Source organism: Ischnura elegans, chromosome 9 (assembly GCF_921293095.1).
Source record: "Ischnura elegans chromosome 9, ioIscEleg1.1, whole genome shotgun sequence".
Taxonomy (NCBI): Eukaryota; Metazoa; Arthropoda; class Insecta; order Odonata; family Coenagrionidae; genus Ischnura; species Ischnura elegans.
The window spans coordinates 2015586-2035847 of NC_060254.1; the positions used below are offsets into that span (position 1 = coordinate 2015586).

Genomic DNA, 20262 nt, shown 5'->3' on the forward strand with positions numbered 1-20262 from the left:
TCATACTACTTTTGCTCCTAAATTGCAGTATATAGCTCCACCACAAGTTTCATACATAGTATAAATTACTTATTTAGCCACAAAACGGTATAGGGCGATTTAAAATGCAAAGAATAGTCACACAATGTAATGATGATGACAAAATTGGAATTAACAGATTCGTCAATCTTGGAGGTAATTGAATTGAGGGAATCCAGAGCTAATTCTGAGAGATAAGGCACAAAAGGTTTGCAATACACATAGGATGCTGATATGGGTATCTTTCTTACCAGGGAAGCACCAACTTTTCGAAATGCAAATGGTTTATAAATATACAGCTAATAGTACACTAAATAAATAAATAATACCACTTCTGGCACTCGTGAACAAACCAAAATCGTTCAAAAGATATTTTTTGTAGGAATATAACGTCCATGAATGTGTATAAATGGTGAACACCCTTGCCGTAACAAGGTAAACAATTTGAATTTTTGATAAAATCTTCTCACACAATGTGAAGTCGCAATGGCAACTTCAAAATTAGAAAATTCAATGCTTATGCATACTCACCCAATTGGCTCCGAAGTCAAAATCGGTACCGCATGTAAATTTCATGAAGAATACCGAGAGAAATTATGAAAATTGGAGTTTAAATGCGCCACATGGGCAAATATTGCAAAGGAAAACCACAAAAGACCAAAACATATTGTGATTCGTTGTATAAATTGATGATTCTGTCTTGCTACGCAATGTATTCTGATTTACAACTCCATTTACACATTATAGAAAACTAATGAATTAAAACCCATATTACCTAGCTTTTTGTGCAATTCTTTCACGTTTTTCTTTTTCGGTGTACCAACTGTTGTACTGCAGGTAGAACTGTCACTGCTGGCCTGAAAATATGACGGGAATTTCTAGACATTACCACAATATGTAACGGAACAGGGCAATCATTAACATTTGCTATATCACCATAATGCTATCAAATATCTCGATACGTATACATTTCTTTACCGAAAACAACTTGTCGTCTTCCCGCAACTTCTGATGCTTCGGATCGCTATCAATACCACTATCTTCCATAACAAAAATTAGCTCACATAATTAATAACGGGATACTCGGTAAGGAAACTTGGTATCACTTCACATGTAGCAATACATTTTTTAAGCTTTCCATTCTCCTCTCTTAAGTAGCTGTCAACAACTTCCTACCGATGCTTCACAGGCTCACTCCGACACGTAGCAATTTTCTGCAATTCAATACTTCCCATAGTATAAAGCCGAATACAGCGATTTCAATTCATACTCCTTAAAAACATCTAAGAATAGTAAAACGGGAACGGTCAACTTGCGTTTACTTCCACATAGTTCAGCGTTACACCCAAGTTTATTGACTTCTGCTTACAAATGCTCATAAAAACGTTACGCAATTGTTTTCGTTACCATAGTGAGCGGGACAATCAATTATTACCATATAGTCAGTGCACCTATTGAATTTCAGTAGAATGTGTGACTGAAAGTTTTATATCATGCCTGGGAAGCCTAAAAAACCGTCATCGGGAAACAGAGTCACTATAAAAGTAAATAAAAATAGGTTATTTAGTGATACAATTAATCTTCAAGGCGGTGGCTAGGCTTTACAATCTTTAATGACCCTTATCCATTGGGCAAGGTAGCCTATGCACTGATTCTAAATGCACATTAAGTTTTGCATTAATTAACTGCATCACAAAATTGGTTTTCTCCCATAAATGCCCCACACATGTCATCGTATGGAATTTGATTTGGAGAAATAATTCCCCCAATACACTTGAATATTGCTGTTTGTACTTGTAGTTTCAAGTATCAATATATCAGAATCCAGGGGGCACTGACTGCTTCAATACTGAAATTTAACGGTAAAAATTAACAACTGTAAATAGCCAATGTATTCTAAGGATAAAGGTATTTGCAGACTATGTGACACAAGGTGCTGAGAAAAATAGGGAAGTGTGTATTAACTTGTATTAATGTCTTTTCATAAAAATGCATGAGTTCATTGCAAAGTACTATTACATCAATAAAAATATGTAGGTTATAATATTCCATTCAGGCTACTGGGAGAGGAAAAAGTCCAAAAGCAGCTTCGAGTGCAATTTATCGTTCAGATGTCCTAGATGCCATAGCCGAGGATGGTGACACAGTTGGAAGGGGAAAAAATCTCCTCAAGCACCCAGATACAGTGGACCTAAATGAAGAGGTGACATAATTCTTGGAGATTTTAAAAATCCATAGAAAAAAATTGCAATCACTTTTAAGCCTCCACTTTGATAATTTCAAATTTAAAATAATGTACTCCAACTTTTTTCCTACCTCTAGGAGTTAAAAGAGGAAATAACAAGAGTCTTAAATGTCACCAATACAACTATTCCTGACAATTTGGTGATATTTAGTCACAAAGAAAAAAAATTTGAAGCAGTACCCTCTCCTGGTAATCATTTGCAGTTGATGCATTATGAAGGCGATTACTATCACAAAAACTCAAGGGAGGGCAGGGCACAGTTAAAGCGAGATGGAGCTTTCTTAAAACCAGGTGAGCGAATACATATAGAAATAGGATTATTTAACCTTTTAGCTTAAAGGGAGCGTCAAAATTTTGCTGCCACTGTGTGCGGGATATGAGCGGGGAAGATATTTTTCCGTCGACCCAAGGCGTGTGTCTAGCAGGTAGTGGACCCTCATAAATCGGGACTGCCCACCCACCCCCTGACGACAAACTATGATTATAATATGTCCTTGGTAATTACGCAGGGACGGAAAACCCACTACCGATAGTATAAGAAAGAGAGACCAATGCGTTCAAATAAGTTTCCCCGGCTATTGGACAACAGCAAGATAAATAAATTCCAATGAAATACAAGGATTCATTGGAATTCTTTTCATCGTTAATGTATCGCAGAGAGCAGGGAGCTCTCTCTCTCGGAGAAGGGATAATCCGGGTAACGCTCCCCATGGTGAGGGTGCCCAGTCCTTGAAAGACGGCTTTGTGCTCTCTGCCATTAGGTTTGGCCGAGTTCAAGCAACCACGGAAAGGGAGGCAATAAAATCAGGAAAGGCTGCCAGCAGTAAGAAAATCTGATCAAACGTTGAAAAACGTTTTCCCCACACTCACCATGCAGGCCGTTCATAAACTTTCCCTCAGCCTAAGGATTAAGGGGTATGTAAACAGTTGAATTAAAAGCACTTACATTGGTTAATGAGTAAATGTAGTATAAAATCAATAGTAAATTTACTACCTCATAAATATGTATTGCCATCTAAAATGTGTAAGAATATTAGAGAATCCAGAGTAAATAATGTATTGCTGTAAGTTTTAACCTTCTCATTGGTGCAATTCTATTAAGATTTAAAGAAAATGCACTGTATTAGTGCATTGCATGAGAGATGTTACTTTTCTCTGACCAGTTATAATTTTCATATCTATTACATACAAATGCTTTTCAAAAAATTTCTAGGAAAACATTAAATAAAAGAAAAATGAGTCTCTTCATCTCACAGACAAATGAGTGTTGCGGGTTGCTCATTTTTTTATCATTATGAGGACAAAATGGCTATAATTTGTGCATATTTTCATACCCTATCACTCATCAAACCTTCCCGTGAAGATGTGGCTTATGGAGGTGTAGAAGAGGGCAATGGGGAAAAATTGGATGATGATGCAATGGAGGAAGATGAAGGAGTCGAAGTTGATGGGGAAGAATCTCCTCCAAAAACCGAGGAGACCAAAGAAGAGGAGAAGGGGGAGGATCAAGAGGATAAGGGCGAAGAGAAAGATGAGGAAGAGCAAGAAGAAGAGACTGCAAATGCTGAAGTAGAGGGTGATGCTCAAGCAAAAACCTCAGATGGGTCAATTATGCTGAATTTGCCCCCAAAAAAGCTCACCAACCAATTTAACTTTTGTGAACGAGCAGCGTTGACATACAACAATCCTCAAAGGGTAAGAAGCATAGGGAACAAGGGAGAACAAATTCCCATGAAATATCATTTAACAAATTTTATTTCATAAATAATCATTATATATGCAATCTAGACTAAAGACACAAGGTTAATTAGCAGCCATTAGCCAATTATAGATACATTCTTTATAACAGGTACAAAGTTTTGTCAAAATTTACTCCCTTAATAAAACCATCTAGCCATTAACCTAGCCTTGAATTGATTGAAATGTAGTGCCATCTCGATTAAATTTGAGTTTAAATGCCCATTTACTACTCAGTAGGTACTATGCTATTCTTTATATGTACTATGTATTATAATAGTCCAGGAAATGAAGCTCATAAAAGTGAAAAACCTTGCAATTTTTTCAAACTGAATCGATTTGTACCAAAATTTGGGATTAGACTAATTATACCCCCTACTTCAAATTCTATATTATGCCGAAGGGCGCTTTTTATTTTTTAGGGGTGAAAACTACCCCTAAAAGCTGTAACTTAAAAAATTATTTTTTAAAGCTAAATACGTGTAAAATTTAGTTCAAATTATATATATAATTATTTTTTTATGTTTGAAAAATAATTTTAAGGTGTTTCAACCCATAATAATCAACCCTTATTGGGGGTTAATGTAAAAAAGAATTTTCAAACTGAATCGATTTGCATAAAAATTTGTGTTTATACTAATCATACCTCCTTTAAAAATGTTTTTCAAACCGAATCGATTTGCAAAAATATTTCGGATTAGACTAATCATACCCCGATCTTCAAAATCTATATTATGCCGAAGGGCGCGTTTTATTTTTTAGGGGTGAAAACTACCCCTAAAAGCTGAAACTTAAAAAGTTATTTTTTAATGCTAAATACGTGTAAAATTTAGTTCAAATTATATGTATAATTATTTTTTTATGTTTGAAAAATAATTTTAAGGTGTTTCAACCCATAATAATCAACCCTTATTGGGGGTTAATGTAAAAAAGAATTTTCAAACTGAATCGATTTGCATAAAAATTTGTGTTTATACTAATCATACCTCCTTTAAAAATGTTTTTCAAACCGAATTGATTTGCAAAAATATTTGAGATTAGACTAATCATACCCCCTTCTTCAAAATCTATACTATGCCGAAGGGCGCGTTTAATTTTTTAGGGGTGAAAACTACCCCTAAAAGTTGGAACTTAAAAAATTATATTTTGAAGCTAAATACGGGTAAAATTTAGTTTAAATTATTTGTATAATTATTTTTTTTGTTTGGAAAAGAATTTTAAGGCGTTTCAACCCATAATCATCAACCCTTACTGGGGGTTAATGCAAAAAAAATTATTTACCCTAAAAATAAAAATTATGTATCACATTGTATCTTGTTATTCACTTTCTTACTCCTTTCATTATGTATTCACTTTTTTCTCTCATGATTTTAATCACAGCACAGAAAAGGTATAGCAATAGGATAAACAGAACAAACTTCGTAATGGTAACATAAACAAATAAATGTACATTTATGTAGACATTACATGAAACACAATCAAACGGAGACTGTATGGCTTCCAGTCTTCCCACCACATGCATGCTCACAGGTCACTGTGAGCGAGAGCACACATACTCACATATGTGTATGTATATATACATCTTATGGGTATGTGTGTTTATTTTGTAGCAAATTTGAGTGTATCGTTAGCTTATAACGTAAAATACACGAAGAATATGCTGATTATGAGGAATATTATGCTCTGAATTGTGGATTTCAAATTTTTCGAAAATAAATTTGATTGGTATTTCAAACATAGCTCCTTTATTTTTTATGATAGAAAGTTCATTTAAATTGTATTTTGTAGGGTTTTTACTGACTACAAGGTCATGCGAATTAAATTTTTTTCGAGTCATTAATTTTGAAAGGGGAGGGATTTAAGGGTTTAAATAAGGTGGAGCTCCCTTGGAAATAGAGGTTTTAATTATCAATATCTCACCAAATATTTATTATATAGAAAATTTAAACACACCAAAATATTTGAAAATAAAGGAGCTACAATTTATTACTCGTGCATTTTTTTCATATCTCCAGCTTTTTTGGAGTTATTTTGAAAAAAAGAGCATTTTTAACGAAATTGTAAAAAATGACTTTTCACTTTTTCCTTCAATTTTTTCAAAATTTAGAGTTGTAAATTAAAAAAACTTCTAGGATCAATTAACAATACTTAAATAAAGAGAAATACTGAAGGGCATTGATCAATTTTGTCTAGCGTGGTAATAAGGAGTTGTTTTCACTGATTTTTTCGTACAAAAAAGTAGGGACTGATCTTATTTTTAATCATAACTCGCTCAAATTTCATGATAAAAAATATTTTTTCTCATTATAAGAAAGTTTTTTAAATACACTTTAAAACATATTACATAATTTTTCCTCGAAAATTACATTTTTCCCGCTATTTAGCATTGAATCTTTCAAATTTAGCGTATGACAAACAATAGATAACCATCAACAAGTTGTAGCTCGGTCCGAATTGGTCATAAAGGAAATCTAAAATAAGATTTTTATTAAATTTTTTACAAGCTACAGTTTTGTAATTCACAATTTCCTAATAAAATAAATACTTTTCAAGTTATTTGCCTATAATCGATTAAAATCGTTGATTTTTTCGTCAAAAAACTGTTACTTTCAATCGCAAATAACTTGAAAAATATTAATTTTACGCAAAAAATTGAAAGAACATTTTATTCTTAGAATGTATTTTTCTATCGATTCCTGTGGTCAAAATATAATTAAAAATTTCCACCCCCGAGATGGGGTGGAAACCACCCCCAGGGTAAAAGCGCCCGTCGGCATGATATAGATTTTCATTCTTGGTATATTCCCTACTTATTATGAAAATTTCAAGAAAATCGATTCAGTTTGAAAAAATTGCAAGCCAAAATGCTTCATTTCCTGGACTATAAGGCCCATCCACTGGAGTGTACTCGTTCTTGGCTTTGAGCTGTTCCATTTCCGCCCGTATTGCATTCAACCTGTGGTATGAATTTTCACCATCCATTATAGCTTTCAGGACAGTCTTGGGCTCTAACAATTTGAGACAATCACATTCATTTATACACATTGCAAGGGTGTACCCTGAATTATCCATTATATTATTATTAATTACCCCAGGATATTATTATTATAAAAACTAGGGGAGGGCAAGCCACGGTCGTTAAAGTTATAACATTGTAGTATGGGAAAGGCCCATTGAAACCAACCATAAACCAGCATGTTTAACCCTTTCAGTGCGGATGGCATAGCATTGATGCCCAGCATAGGTCCTGCCAACGGGCGGGTGGCATCACATTGATGCCATTAGTACACTTTTTTAAATTTATGGAGTACTTTTTAATTTGTAAGATTTTTCGCCATTACAAAAAAATTAAAATGTGATATTTTATTTACTCTTCTGAATATTTGTACTAAATGTTGCCACATTTGAAGGTTATTATCCCCGTTTTAGTCGGATTGAAATTTTTGTAAACAATATTTAGTCATAATCTTCCTTTCATCTCACCGACGAAAAATATTTTCGTATTTCAAAATACGGTCAAAACACACAAGCTAAACACAGTTGAATAATATTTTTCTCTTTTTTTATTATTGTTTAAACTTAATATTTACATAATGCCGTTTTAACTCATAACATTCTTCCTTAACATATTTGCAACTCATTTTCTGAACCCTCCTTTCAATAGGGGTTTGTTTATATTGGTTTCGGAAAAAGAAATAGATTTTTTCGACTTTTTCTCATTTATTTCGTTTAAGTTTGTTAAAGTTACTATGCTCGAATAATTACGTCCACCAATTCGTTATTCACGGGAAATATTGAAGGTTCTAGGAAAACTTTTATATTTATTTCATTTTGAATGAGAAATTAGAATTGGGGAAATCTTTGGGGAAAAAATGATCAAATTTCGGAGCTCAAAAAAAAAGAGTCGTTTTATATCACCGCGGAATAGACTATATGTCTCTCTGTGTCTCCTGTTATCTCTTTTTTTAGAAGTATTTTTGCCATTCTTATGAGAAATGCATGCAAATGCAAAATATTCTGTTATGTGCATGTGGTGGAGAAGGCCAGCTCTTCCTGCTCAGTTTTTTCGACTCTCGCCATTAGTACAGTCTCTATTTCGGACATCTTTCGATTGCGTGCATTTTCACTCCCCTACAGAGATTTTATTTTTTTATAATATTACCGTATAGCCTTTTTCTATTGGAAATTTCAGTATTTTACATATATTTAGCCACTTACGTGGAGTATGGGAGAAACCTTTATTTTTAATTTTATTCCTATTCTCAAACCCCAAGGACCGTTTATGTATCAGCCTTTGGTGAACTAGGCTTAGAATATCTCCTCACAATTAAATTACCTCTGGCACAATTTACTTAAGTATATGCATGGAAAACTGCATTGGGTCTTCTCCGCGAAGGATTTTTTAACTTTGAAGCAATTTATATATTTTACTTCAACCAAATAGAGCTATTATAATTAGAAAAGACCGAGCAAAGGGATCTTACTCGTGGGGAATGGGAGATATTTTTAATCTGGTATACCTAATGTATGATTGTATTAAGTATTACAAGATGGCCATCCATTCCAGATTATTGGAAAATGTAGGAAAACATCTTCGATGTTTCTTGTCTTCACACCACTTTTTCCCGAGACCGATTTCAACTAATTTTCCGTTGCATGCATTTTGGCAGGGACCCTGGAGTAGATGATCCGATACCAAGAGACCCCTTGCATAAAATTCGACCCCTTTTGAATTTATTCACTCAAAGAATGAAATAAATTTACTATCCGGGTAAAGAACTCTGCTTCATTAGTCCATGTTGCTTTGGCGCCACAAACACGGCATAACTTCATATATGCTTTCTGAGCCTAATGGCTTCGTGAAAGATGGTGTAATTTACACAGGGGCGAAGGATCCTGATGTTGGAGGCAGGGGACATGCAAACAAAGTCGTGCGAAAATTAATCGATAGATTTCATCTCTGTGGACACAGTTTATACAGTCGCGAAGCCACGATTTTGAAATGAGGGGTTTTTGCCGGAGATTTAAGGGCCCTTCCGGAGGGTGCGGGGGCCATCTTACCCGTTTTTGGCGCCTCAACGGGGGTTGTAACCCATAACCCCCCCTTCCGTGGCAACACTGCTGAGTTTACGCATGGAAAATTATAATAATCTCTTGAAATATCTATTGAGTTACTCAAAAAAGACACACCTCTGAAACTCTATGGACAAACAGAAAAATAATACTCCTCACGTTCTAAGAACGACTTAAAAGTGGCTCTGATGATATATGATTTGTAGAAGCTCCAGGGCTGTGTTTGAAGCCTTTTTTCAAAGAATTCCACAATTATTAGTTAGTTTTTATAGCATTAACGCAAAATAAAATGTCAAAAAGATAAAATAACTTTCATATGTTTGCATGCAAATCTAAGTTACTGGTAAATTAAAAAATTTATAAATGTGAAAATTAAACTTAAAAAACTTTTATTTGCCCAAAATTTGATGCATGGAAAGTGGATGATAACTGAGAATATATTTATCTTCTTTTATAATTCAATTCCGCCATCATTTCAGAAATTATTTTAAGCTTCTTAGTTGCTACGTAAAGATTAGTTGCCCGTCGTCACCTAATGTTTGTGTAACGGGTTGCATAAATATCCGGAGCATTTTTTCACATGTGTGCGGATGGCATCACTGTGATGCCATTAACAAATTGTTTAATAAATAGTGAAATGAATATAAAAATCTTTTTTTTATTGAAATTGTTTACATATTTTCGAAAAACAAAGTGAATGAAGTGAAAAAAAATTCTCCGCCAATGTGAAACAACTCTGAGAAAATGTTACGCAATGAAAGGGTTAAAAAACAGGGTGGTTTCCTATTATTTTTTATTGCTTAAATCGAAAGATTATTACTCCTGGAGTACGTATGTCATGCTTTTAGATTTTCAAATGATGATACATACGTATCTATTTTTTGCTATTAAATGAAAAGTGAAAATTTCAAGTGCGCAAAAACGCGACGGCTAAGTATGAATGCTGGGAAAAGCCCGTGTGACGTCATTCTGGTTCCCGCTGTCGCTGTGTGAGGTGACCTTGGGGCGAGGATGTGTGCGCCACTACGATGCAGGCTACTAGCAGGTAGCAGAGTACCCTGCTAGCAGATAGCGGTTGGCTTAACACTAGGAGGACGGGAGTTTCGCGCTACCTAGAAGGACGGCTAGGGGTCATTTGACCCCTAAAATGTATTTTGTAATAAAGCGCCTCGTTTTCATCTAATATTCAGTTCAATCGTATTTATTATTGAATCAGCTCATTAAAAACACTATTTAATATTATTAAATATTATTTCCATTGTCAAAAGTTAATAACAATCATTTTTTTAAATCATGAATTAAACCATATTTAGTAGTCGATTGAAATTTAATCATTAAAATACAAGCACTCAAAGCAAAATTTTTGTTTTATATTTAAGCAATAGGGACACTGGGTTTGCAAAATTTGCATTCAAATTTTTAATAATTATTACTTTATTGTAAATCTCAGACAGTATTTTTCAGTGCTGTTTCCACCAAATATTTTTTGCACTGAATGCGTACATTGGACGATTTATTCATCTACATCTAAATCTACACACTACCCCGCAAGCCGCCTAAAAGGTGTGTGGCAGGGCGTGTTAGGACACCATCCATTTTCACATGAAAAGAAATTTTGAAAATGGAAAGGAAATTGATGCAATACGGTGATATTTTTGGCACCATTTTCTTTTTTGTGCCCACGGAGATATGGCTGTTGGATTTGGAGACGTGTAAATAAAATGATACATGCAATCCATCATATCTACTCCCACTTGTTGTTCCCGAGTAAAAGTACATTATTTTTCTAGTTTGCCTGATTCTACGTAAGAGTATGGCCTAAGGTATTTTTGAACACTCGCTTTGAATGGATTACATGGATATTCGTATGCCATGTCTATTTTTTCAGATCGCCCCAGCAAGTGAAGTTTTCCATTTTTTCTAATTTTCTGCTAGATGGATGGATGGAAAATAATTGTTACAAGTTACATTTATTCCTGAATTCTTGTATGTTACGGTCACTTTAGTAACTATTTATTTCCCCAACGCTTGATTTCATGGCCAATCTTCATCTTTTCCACAATGTAGAAATTCATTTAGGCTGTATTTTCATTTCACATCTGTCAAAACTCAGGACTCAATTGCAAATTTGTCTGGTTTATTTGGAATATACCTCATAAAAGGGCAGCTGCATTTCATTGGATAGAGGTGTGCATTTGCTGTTACGCCAAAGTCGCCATCGGATTCACTATCTTGGACTTCGTCGCTTCCATCACACGCAGATGACGATGGATTGGTCAGAATGTCCTTGAATTGATGTTTCTGATTCACTTCCAGACTTATCTTATATTCCCTACAGCTATTTGAATGGCGACGGTTCTCTTCTCTTGATATTTATTTCTCGACTTATTACTTTCTTCCTCAACTCGCTACTGATATGCATGCGAAAAAATCTACAAACGAAAGCGCAATTTGGTAGAATCTTCTCCAGTTGCATTGGAGGTATAAAGAGCTGGAGAGCATTAGAAATTCATACAAAAGGACAAAAATTTCAAAAGTAACGCTAATTGCCGTTTGAAAGGCAGGGACTCAACCGCAAACCGTATCCTGATTCGTATCTTCCAAGAACTTGCAGTAATGCTTCTTCACCGTCCTACGTGCGGATTCCAAGGGTAGGATAAACAGTAGAATTTTACAGTCTACCCAATTTCTCCGATCTCTCTAAAGGAGAGAGGATTTTTCCCCAGGGCGCAGTGTGCAGTCCAACCCCCCTCCCCAAACTCCGACGGGGTCAGGCGGCACTAAGGCTGGACACACCTCAAAGGGGAAAGGCCAAGTGACAGAGCCATCAGGACAGAAAAATGAAACAGTTATTCGTAAACCTGATTAGGCGATGATGAAAAACAATGTCTCTAAGAGCTCTGAATCTTGGCCGACGGAAAACAGTCATGGGATACGTGATGATTTTCCGGTGAGGGCAATACAATAATCATCGAACAATAAAAGGAATACAAAATTAAAATATCATAATTGCAGGATTCCACATAAGTCAAGGATTGAGAACGTTTTATTTCCGTTTGCTGCCCGTAAAATATCGAAAGATTGAACACAACAAGTCACTATGCCTAGGTTTTGGAGTACAGGTAGGAGCCCTTGGGGCGAAACTGGCATTGAACCGGGCACTTGCTGGTTCAAAATTAAGTAAATCATCTAGCACACTAGCCACTTGCTGATTATAAGCTATACATAGCTCAAAAGAGCCCACGGGCAAGAAAAAAAGCAGAAAATAGTGCGAAAACAAGTTGTGGGTCAAATGACCCACAGCTGTCCTTCTAGGTATAACATGACATAAAAATTTAAAACAAAACATTATTGTTGAATTTTTACTAATTTATGAAAATATAGACTTAAATGAATATAGTGAAAAAGTTTCAAAATAAAAAAAATTATTTTAATAAGAGAAAAATAATTTTGAAATCTGAAAATGGGTCAAATGACCCCTGCCGTCCTTCTAGTGTTAAATAAGGATTATTAATACCCTATCAAACGAAGGAAACTTTCTGACCATAGGCAATTTTAATAGGTGATTGTTAAGAAATGTTTCCCTGAGCTCTGTGCCTCATGCATGCATTGGTAATCTCAGACGATGTAAAACTTCTATCTACTTGTATAGAAACTACATCCATGTGACGTCACGTGGAGTGGCATTGCATGGGCGCCAATCTGGCCTTTTTCAAATGAGGATAGAATTGAGACCATTAACATTCGTCTAAACTGGGATTTCTAAAACCAAATAATTTGTATATTATGAATACACTAAGGGTGGGTAACAAAGCGCAATCAATGCCTTTCATTTTCTTTGATGAAGGAAACTATCCTATTATTTCACTGCTGTATTGGTTTATAAGATTATTTGCTTAAAGAAATTTATATTAGTTGCATGCCTTAGACTAATATCATTTTTTGTAGGTTTGAAGAAATTTTTTTGTAAACTTTCTATTCAATCCGGTCCTGATTTTCCTTAACGATTTTTGCGATTTTTGCCTTTAGGGGGATGCAGCTGCCCCCTCCTGCCCCCCCTGAGTATGCCCATGAAACATTGCCAAAATGCAATAGCTAAATGTTTTGGTTTGGGTATTCTTTGAGATCTTCATAGTTCAAATACATTTACAGCTCTTAAATCTGGGTTTTGATCAACTTCAATGCTGTCCATATTCACAGGAAGAAAGTAATTATTCCAATCTTCATCATCCCACCCCAAAAGTTCAACATCATCACTATTAGAAACTTCATCTTTTGTGCAAATCACATCATTATAAGTATTTACATTACTTGCTGACATTTGTAAACTCTCCCCATCATCAACACTTGTTTCACCACCATCAATGTCACCACCATTCTCGGAAACGTTAGGAATGATCTCCTCAGTACCATTAAAGTTTTCATCATATGGAAAACTGCTTTCATCGAATTCCAAATCTTTTCTTTTCTTTGATGATACCCATACTTTAAAACCTAATTATTTTTTCTCAAATCCCGCAAAAATACAATAATCAAAAGCTCTACCCAGATAGCAATGCAAGCTGGAATCAAGCTTGATTCAAGCTTGACTGATCAAGGCTGCAAGCTTGCAGCAACCTGGAAAAAACAAGCCTGTTAGCTTGATTCAAGCTTGAATCAAGCTAACTAGTCTCCACCAGTCAAGGTTGTTGCAAGCTTGAAAAAACAAGCCTGAATCAAGGGTATGACACCTTCCCACAAAGCAATGCAAGCTGGTAATAAAAGGTGGTATAACACTGTGTGCTCTTGCTAGCCACAGGTGAGTGAGTTAGTGTTATATATGAGTGGTGAGTTGTAAGTGAGTTTTGTGAGTGACTGAGCTTTCTGACCAGAAAATATTTCAACCTTGACACGACAAGGGAAAATCAAGTTTGGCAGCTTGACATAGGCTGGACTCAGGCTTGAAAAATTCAACCTTGACATGGCAAGGAAAAATCAAGCTTGACATAAGCTAACATGCTATGTGGGTAGTTTCAAACTTGCCTCCTTTCCCTTCATGCATGACACCTTTGCATCCAAATACTATTGAGTCGTACATATAATCACAGGCTGTGATATCTCTTCCCTCCCACAAAGCCAAGGGAAATTGGAAATCAATACATCTGACATGCAATATTTTTTGATAGTACACTTGTAATTAAGAGCCTCAGCCCAAAAGGATAAATTCAACCTAGATTGCTAACAACATACATCCAGTGGCATTGCCAGGAATTTCGCTTGTGGGGGTCCAAAACCTGGAGGGAAAATATTTTAAAAACAGGTTACCAAGTAGAGGGCTTTAAGCTAATGTTAACACTTTTCATAGTCGAAAAAACTTCATTTGTTTAAGAAATATTTTGTAAATTCATGATTTTTCAATATATTTTTTATTTATGAAGGTAAATAATTGTACAGAAAAGTTTCTCAGGTTTTCCACCAGTTGATGTTTTCCATGTCTCCTGATGTTTCAAGCAGCAACTTGCTGTTCATCCTCGGGGGATCTTTGGAATGCCGTTCTTCAAATTTTGACAAGTACATACGTATATAGACACCCCATCCGTGGTCAGGTGCCACCTGATTGGTTCACTCGTTTTGTGCTTTTCCCGCCATTTTTGTTGTGTATAAGGGATGAACAGCAAGTCGCTGCTCAAAATCTCGGGAGACATGGAAAACAACAATCGGTGGAAAACCCAAGAAACTTTTCTGCACCTCATATGCCGGGAAAACCTAAGAAAATAATTGTTTTTATATTTTGGTGGGGGTCCAGACTCCCCAGACCACTGCATACATCCCATAGCATTTGATAGAGTACTACATATTAACCCTCTTGGCAATGTCGTTTGATTCTGGTGAATCCATGAATGTCCTTCTATGCAATATTCCATTTACATTGAGAAAGGCCCTGAATTCTTTACTACTGTACTCACCACCCCAGTACCTATCAGTTTGTGCAGCCATAGTTTTTCAGTTCCTCTTACTATTTTCTATTTCTGAATTGTATTCTTTAAAACGTTCAAACACTTCAGACTATCATCTAAGAAAATATAGTTAAATGCCTAGAAAATCATCAACAATGTTTATAGGAAATTGTGACCCACCCATAGATTTCACACATTTCCCCATACCATCATCACGTATCAGCTGTAACAGCTGGTTTGACATTCTCAAGCTCCTTTCTGGGATTCCTATCCAAGCAGCCTTACCATTGGTGCACACATTGCACCTCTCACCTGATATGACATTTACCTCCATCACAGGGATTTTTCTAATGCCTTCCTCATTTCAGTGTCCAAGTCAGTCGTGCCAGTTTACTGCGTTCAGCAGGTCAACCACACTGTGCTCTGGTCTGCCTTTGCCTTCTAGCTGTGTTGTTATGCTTGACATCATTGCAATAGTCACTGCTTCCAAGATGTACAGCCCCTCTCTTTGGTGCCCGTTGAAGATCTTGTCACAAATGCCCCATGCACCAATAGGGTGGTTTCCTATTTTTTTTATTGCCTAAATCGAAAGATTATTACTCCTGGAGTACGTATTTCACGCATTTAGATTTTTAACTGACGATATCTATTTTTCGCGATTGAATGAAAAGTGAAAATTTTCAAGCGCGCGAAAAAGCGACGGGTAAGTATGAATGCCGGGAAATCTCTCCGTGTGACGTATTTCTCGTTCCTGCTGCCGCCCTGTGAGGTGACCTTGAGGGAGGCTTGAGCGCTGATACGACACAGGCTGTTAGCGGGTAGCTGAGTACCCTGCTGGCTGGTAGCGCTTGGCTTAAATAAGGATTATTAATACCTTATCTAACGAAGAAAACTTTCCGACCTTAGCCAGTTTTAATATGTGATTATTAAGACATGTTTCCCTGAGCTCTGCGCCTCATGCATGCATTGGTAATCTCAGACGATGTATAACTCCTATCTACACGTATAGAAACTAGGTCCCTGTGACGTCAAGTGGAGTGGCATCGCATGGGCGCCAATCTGGCCGTTTTCAAATGAGGATAAAAATGGACCATTGCCATGTGTCTAAACCGGTATTTCTAAAACGAAATAATTTGTATATTATGAATACACTAATGGTGGGTAACGAATCGCAATCAATGCCTTTCGTTTTCTTTGATGAGGGAAATTACCCTATTCTCCATAAAGTTATAAGAAATCCCTATCATTAGTAGCTTTACACAAGAAATCAAGTTGTAACTGAATTAACAAGTGTGAATAACATTTCCTTGAATTCTAAAGTACATCTGCCACATTCATTTATCAGTTTGACATGGACTATGCCTTTCACTGGCACCTTGCCTTTTCCCATGTTTATAAATCCAATCACAGGGTTGTTAGATGAAAATTTAGACTCAATTTCCCAGATGTAGACAGTGAAGGAGCAGTCTAATAAACTCTGATTATCAGATCCATCCTCAGGGGGTCGCATTACAACATTAAAATGAAACATTACAAATGAAATTACATTAGTGATTTTGAAATAAATAAAATCTAAGAAATATTTTAGTTGCATTTTACTTCATATCCAAGTATGATAAAAACCATAGCAATATTGAAAACCCCAGTGGTAAAAAATTTTGGTTAACGTATAAAAAAAGTAAAGATAAAAATAAAAGTGTAAATAATGATGTATAATTTTAAAAATAAAAATATTTATAAAACACATTACCTATTTTATGAATGTATATGACTTCTGGAAGTTACTGTTTGAGCATTGAAATTTTGGAGAATATAGAAATAAACCAGTAGAAAAAAGAGATAAACCAGTGGAAAAAACTAGATTTGAGGATACGTAAAATTTTATTCATTTTTCAATATCTGTTCAACTATGACGAGCTTTTTCAGATTTTAAAATATGATGCATTTCTTTAAAATGTCTCCTCTGAAAAAGTGATTTCCTAGTTGATCAAACCTTCGAAACAACATCCCTCCCTATCATCCATAAAAGCCAAACAGTGGTCAAAGACTATTCCAGTATCATTGCTAACAAAAAAAGCATTGGAGCATTGACCTCACCATGATCCAATTTCAGGATTTAGCAACACAAACAGTGCCTCCTCCTCGAGCCAACATCGCACGCCTCGTAACACAATGGACTATTTTCGATGCATATGAGGAGGATTTTGCCCATCAGCAGAGACTGAAAGAATTGGAGAAGAAGAAGGAGAAGACTACAACTGGAGGAACACCATGGTCTGGGCCACCAGTCACATCAAAAGCAAGTGAATCCAGTCACGATACACTGACCAGTCGAATGCTTCGAGCGGCCAAAAGATTGGAACGCATGCTGAACCAAAACATCTATGAAGAAATCTCTCATGGTATTGTATTTAATGTAATGATTAGCTGAATAGAGAAGGTGTGTATTCACCAAATTGCATTCACACTTCCTTGTATCATAGAGGATGAAATATTTTTGTTTACAATAAGAACTGTAAATGACCATCAAATGAATTTGTAGTGAAACAAAGAAACACCATCGGTAGTTTCATTATCAGTAAGTTTTATATTGGTGTCAAAGGAAGACTAAACCATAAGTATGCTCACTCTCATTGTAATTGGAAAAGAGACATCAGTACCTAATAACCTTCAACACCTCTTTATTATTTTCCTTGACTGGATTCAATGTGCATAATACATATCATTTTCAAGAGCTGCATGAGTGATGGGCAGCAAGAAGGTGATGTCTGTGAAATGATATTGGTTGGTCATTTAATAGCACGGTGCCTGAAGCCTAATCCATTAAGGCAATTTCTCAAATAGTTCATGGTTGGTTCTTGGAAATATGCCATAATTTCCAAATCAGCTATCCACCAACATCCATCCAAACTTTCTGTCACGGAAACTCGTCCTAGAGCAGCCAAAATGATGGAGGATCTCAGATAATGACTTTCCATTTATCTGAATCAAACAGTGATGTGCCAGGTGGTAACTTATGGAATATTTTTACTGCGAAAGTGGTTCCACAGAAGCTGGTAAGAATTCACAAGTAATTCACAATACTGGCACGGTATGTATACTAAAAATTATGGGAACTGAATGTAATGAATGTACGGAGCTGGGAATTAAATAAAGTTACAGGCGAAACTAGTTGAAACCAGTTGTCTTTAAAGGCATCACTGATTTTCAACAATGCAGTAAATTTAGCACAGTGGATAGCAAAAAAGTGCTTCTTAGTTACAGAAACAGAAAGTGCGATTCTGAAATCTTGGAAACGAGGAGACGTAGTTACTGGATAGTAGGGATGAGTCGATTCCACTTTTTTTCGATTCCAAATCCATTTCCGATTCCTTCAAATCGATTCCTGATTCTCGATTCCGATTCCATCGATTCTTGTTCCTTCTAACAGGTGGGATTTTGATCATCTGTAGCATTGCTGTCATTAAAATTTAATATTTGAATGGAATAAAATAGATAGATAAAAATAGAATGGAATAATAGAATGGATGGACGGATCCAGGATTTTTGGAGCCAAATCTTTCGTATCGGATATTTTCGAATCCAAATGAATTTTCAAATTCCCGTCATTAAACAAAGTCATTATTCAAGTTTATTCTGGGTACATACAATCAATGGAATGATTTTTAGATTTTCATACACATCTTAATATTTTTATAAATTAAAAATTATTTTATGGGCATTCAAGTTGCTTTTTTAAATCATCTTTACATACTCAGGGCCTAAACTGTTACGTTTGGGTGTGGAAATGAAAATAGGAAAAATCTTAGGATGAACCACTGACCAGTGGCGTAGCGAGAGGACCCCCCCAAAATATAAAAACAGAATTACTTTCCTTCATAAAAGGAAACAAAATATTTAAAAATGATGAATTTTCAAAAATGAAAAAAAATGAATCTTTGAAAAATGAAGTTTTTTCTATTATGAAGGGTGTTAAAATTAGTTTGAAACCCTCTCCTTTGTACCCTGTTGTTTAAAAATCCCCCCCCCCCCCCTGGTTTTGGACCCCCCCTTAACATAATTCCTGGCTACCCCTGGCCATCGACTGAATTCAAATTTTCCTAACGCACGTTTCCCCCGAATTTTACTTTCTCATCGCATACGGACTTGTGTTTCACCCGAAAATGCTTCAGTATGGTGAGGTGGATTTAGCACATCCTCGCGATAACTTACGCCACAGTGCACGCACACGGCATTCATTGGTTCTCTTTATCTCAATGGAAATATTTATACACAATTTAAGAAATTTTTATCGGTGTATCATTAAATTGAATTGCAACTGCGCAATTAGCAACACAATTAACAGTATTTAAAACGGCATTAACGTCACGTGCGACGAGGTGCTCAACCGCTCAGCATGAGGAAGGGGTGGGCAGCAGAAGCGCGTAAAGGAGAGGTGGAGAGGAAGGAGCAGTGGCGTAGCCAGGAATTACGTTCGGGGGGATCCAGAACCAATAATGGGTTTTAAAACTAATTTTAACTTAACATTTAAACACTTTTTAAACATTTTAACACTAACTTAAACTTTTTATAATCGAAAAAGCTTAATTTGTTAAAGAAAATTTTTGTAAATTCCTGATTTTTCAATATTTTGTTTTCTTTTGTGAAGGATAATAATTGTGTTTTTATATTTCGGGGGGGGGGGCGTCCGGACCCTCCCCCTGGCTACGCCACTGGGAAGGAGCGCGTGAAGAAGAGGTGGAGAGGAAGGAGCGCGCTCCCTCCGTATTTCAAACAACAAGGCTACAAATGAGGGAGTCAAGGATGAAGAAGTCAGATCTTGCTTCAGTCACGTCGTTGCCTTCAAAGCGAAGCCGGGCGCGCTACGTGATTTATGTAGTTGGCGTTTCCAATCCGTCTCTTATTGTTTGAGGTGTTATTGCTGCGCTTGTTTCTTTGAAAATTGTGCTGTTTGGACAATGTTGCATATCAGTAAAGTCTAATTGTAGTATTGTAGATAGAAAACTGAGTTGCAATCAATTAGAGCTGAAAAATAAACATAAATATCGTCAGGAATGCGTCTCGTTTGGTCTAATTCTTTTTTGAATCTGATGCATGTCATCTAATTGTCGAAGCTATCAAGATATCTCCGGGCCCAGAAAGTCACTCACCTAGCATTTGTCGTCTAGAAACGGAGAATTGAAGCAGGTAGGCCAAAAAAGGTCAGTTGGTGAGACGAGTTAGGGATGAAACACGCTTCAATTGTTTTCGTGT

General features: G+C 36.0%; 2 protein-coding genes across 4 annotated transcripts in view; one reads left to right on the forward strand and one right to left on the reverse strand.

Annotated features, from left to right (window-relative positions):
* LOC124165281 (nucleolin-like) overlaps positions 1–20262 on the reverse strand; it is a 93053-nt gene that overhangs the window by 21092 nt on the left and 51699 nt on the right. Inside the window, exons 1-2 of one of the 2 annotated variants that reach the window (XM_046542616.1) lie at positions 997–1397; positions 794–875 (exon numbers count right to left, since the gene is read on the reverse strand). The exons of the other annotated variant lie outside the window; for it this stretch is intronic. Of the exons in view, the coding sequence (XP_046398572.1) occupies positions 794–875; positions 997–1065 (151 nt within the window). The 5' untranslated portion in view covers positions 1066–1397. Of the gene's footprint in view, positions 1–793; positions 876–996; positions 1398–20262 lie in introns of those variants that run through there. 2 annotated transcript variants of the gene reach the window in all.
* Positions 1465–20262, forward strand: part of LOC124165280 (dynein intermediate chain 2, ciliary) — a 37569-nt gene continuing 18771 nt past the window's right edge. For both annotated transcript variants that reach the window (XR_006866186.1, XM_046542615.1), the window contains exons 1-5: positions 1465–1562; positions 2075–2221; positions 2341–2554; positions 3627–3958; positions 17123–17411. Coding sequence is in view for 1 of the 2 variants with exons in the window: in XM_046542615.1 (XP_046398571.1) it covers positions 1512–1562; positions 2075–2221; positions 2341–2554; positions 3627–3958; positions 17123–17411 (1033 nt within the window). In the remaining variant the exon portion in view is untranslated. The remainder of the gene's footprint in view (positions 1563–2074; positions 2222–2340; positions 2555–3626; positions 3959–17122; positions 17412–20262) is intronic.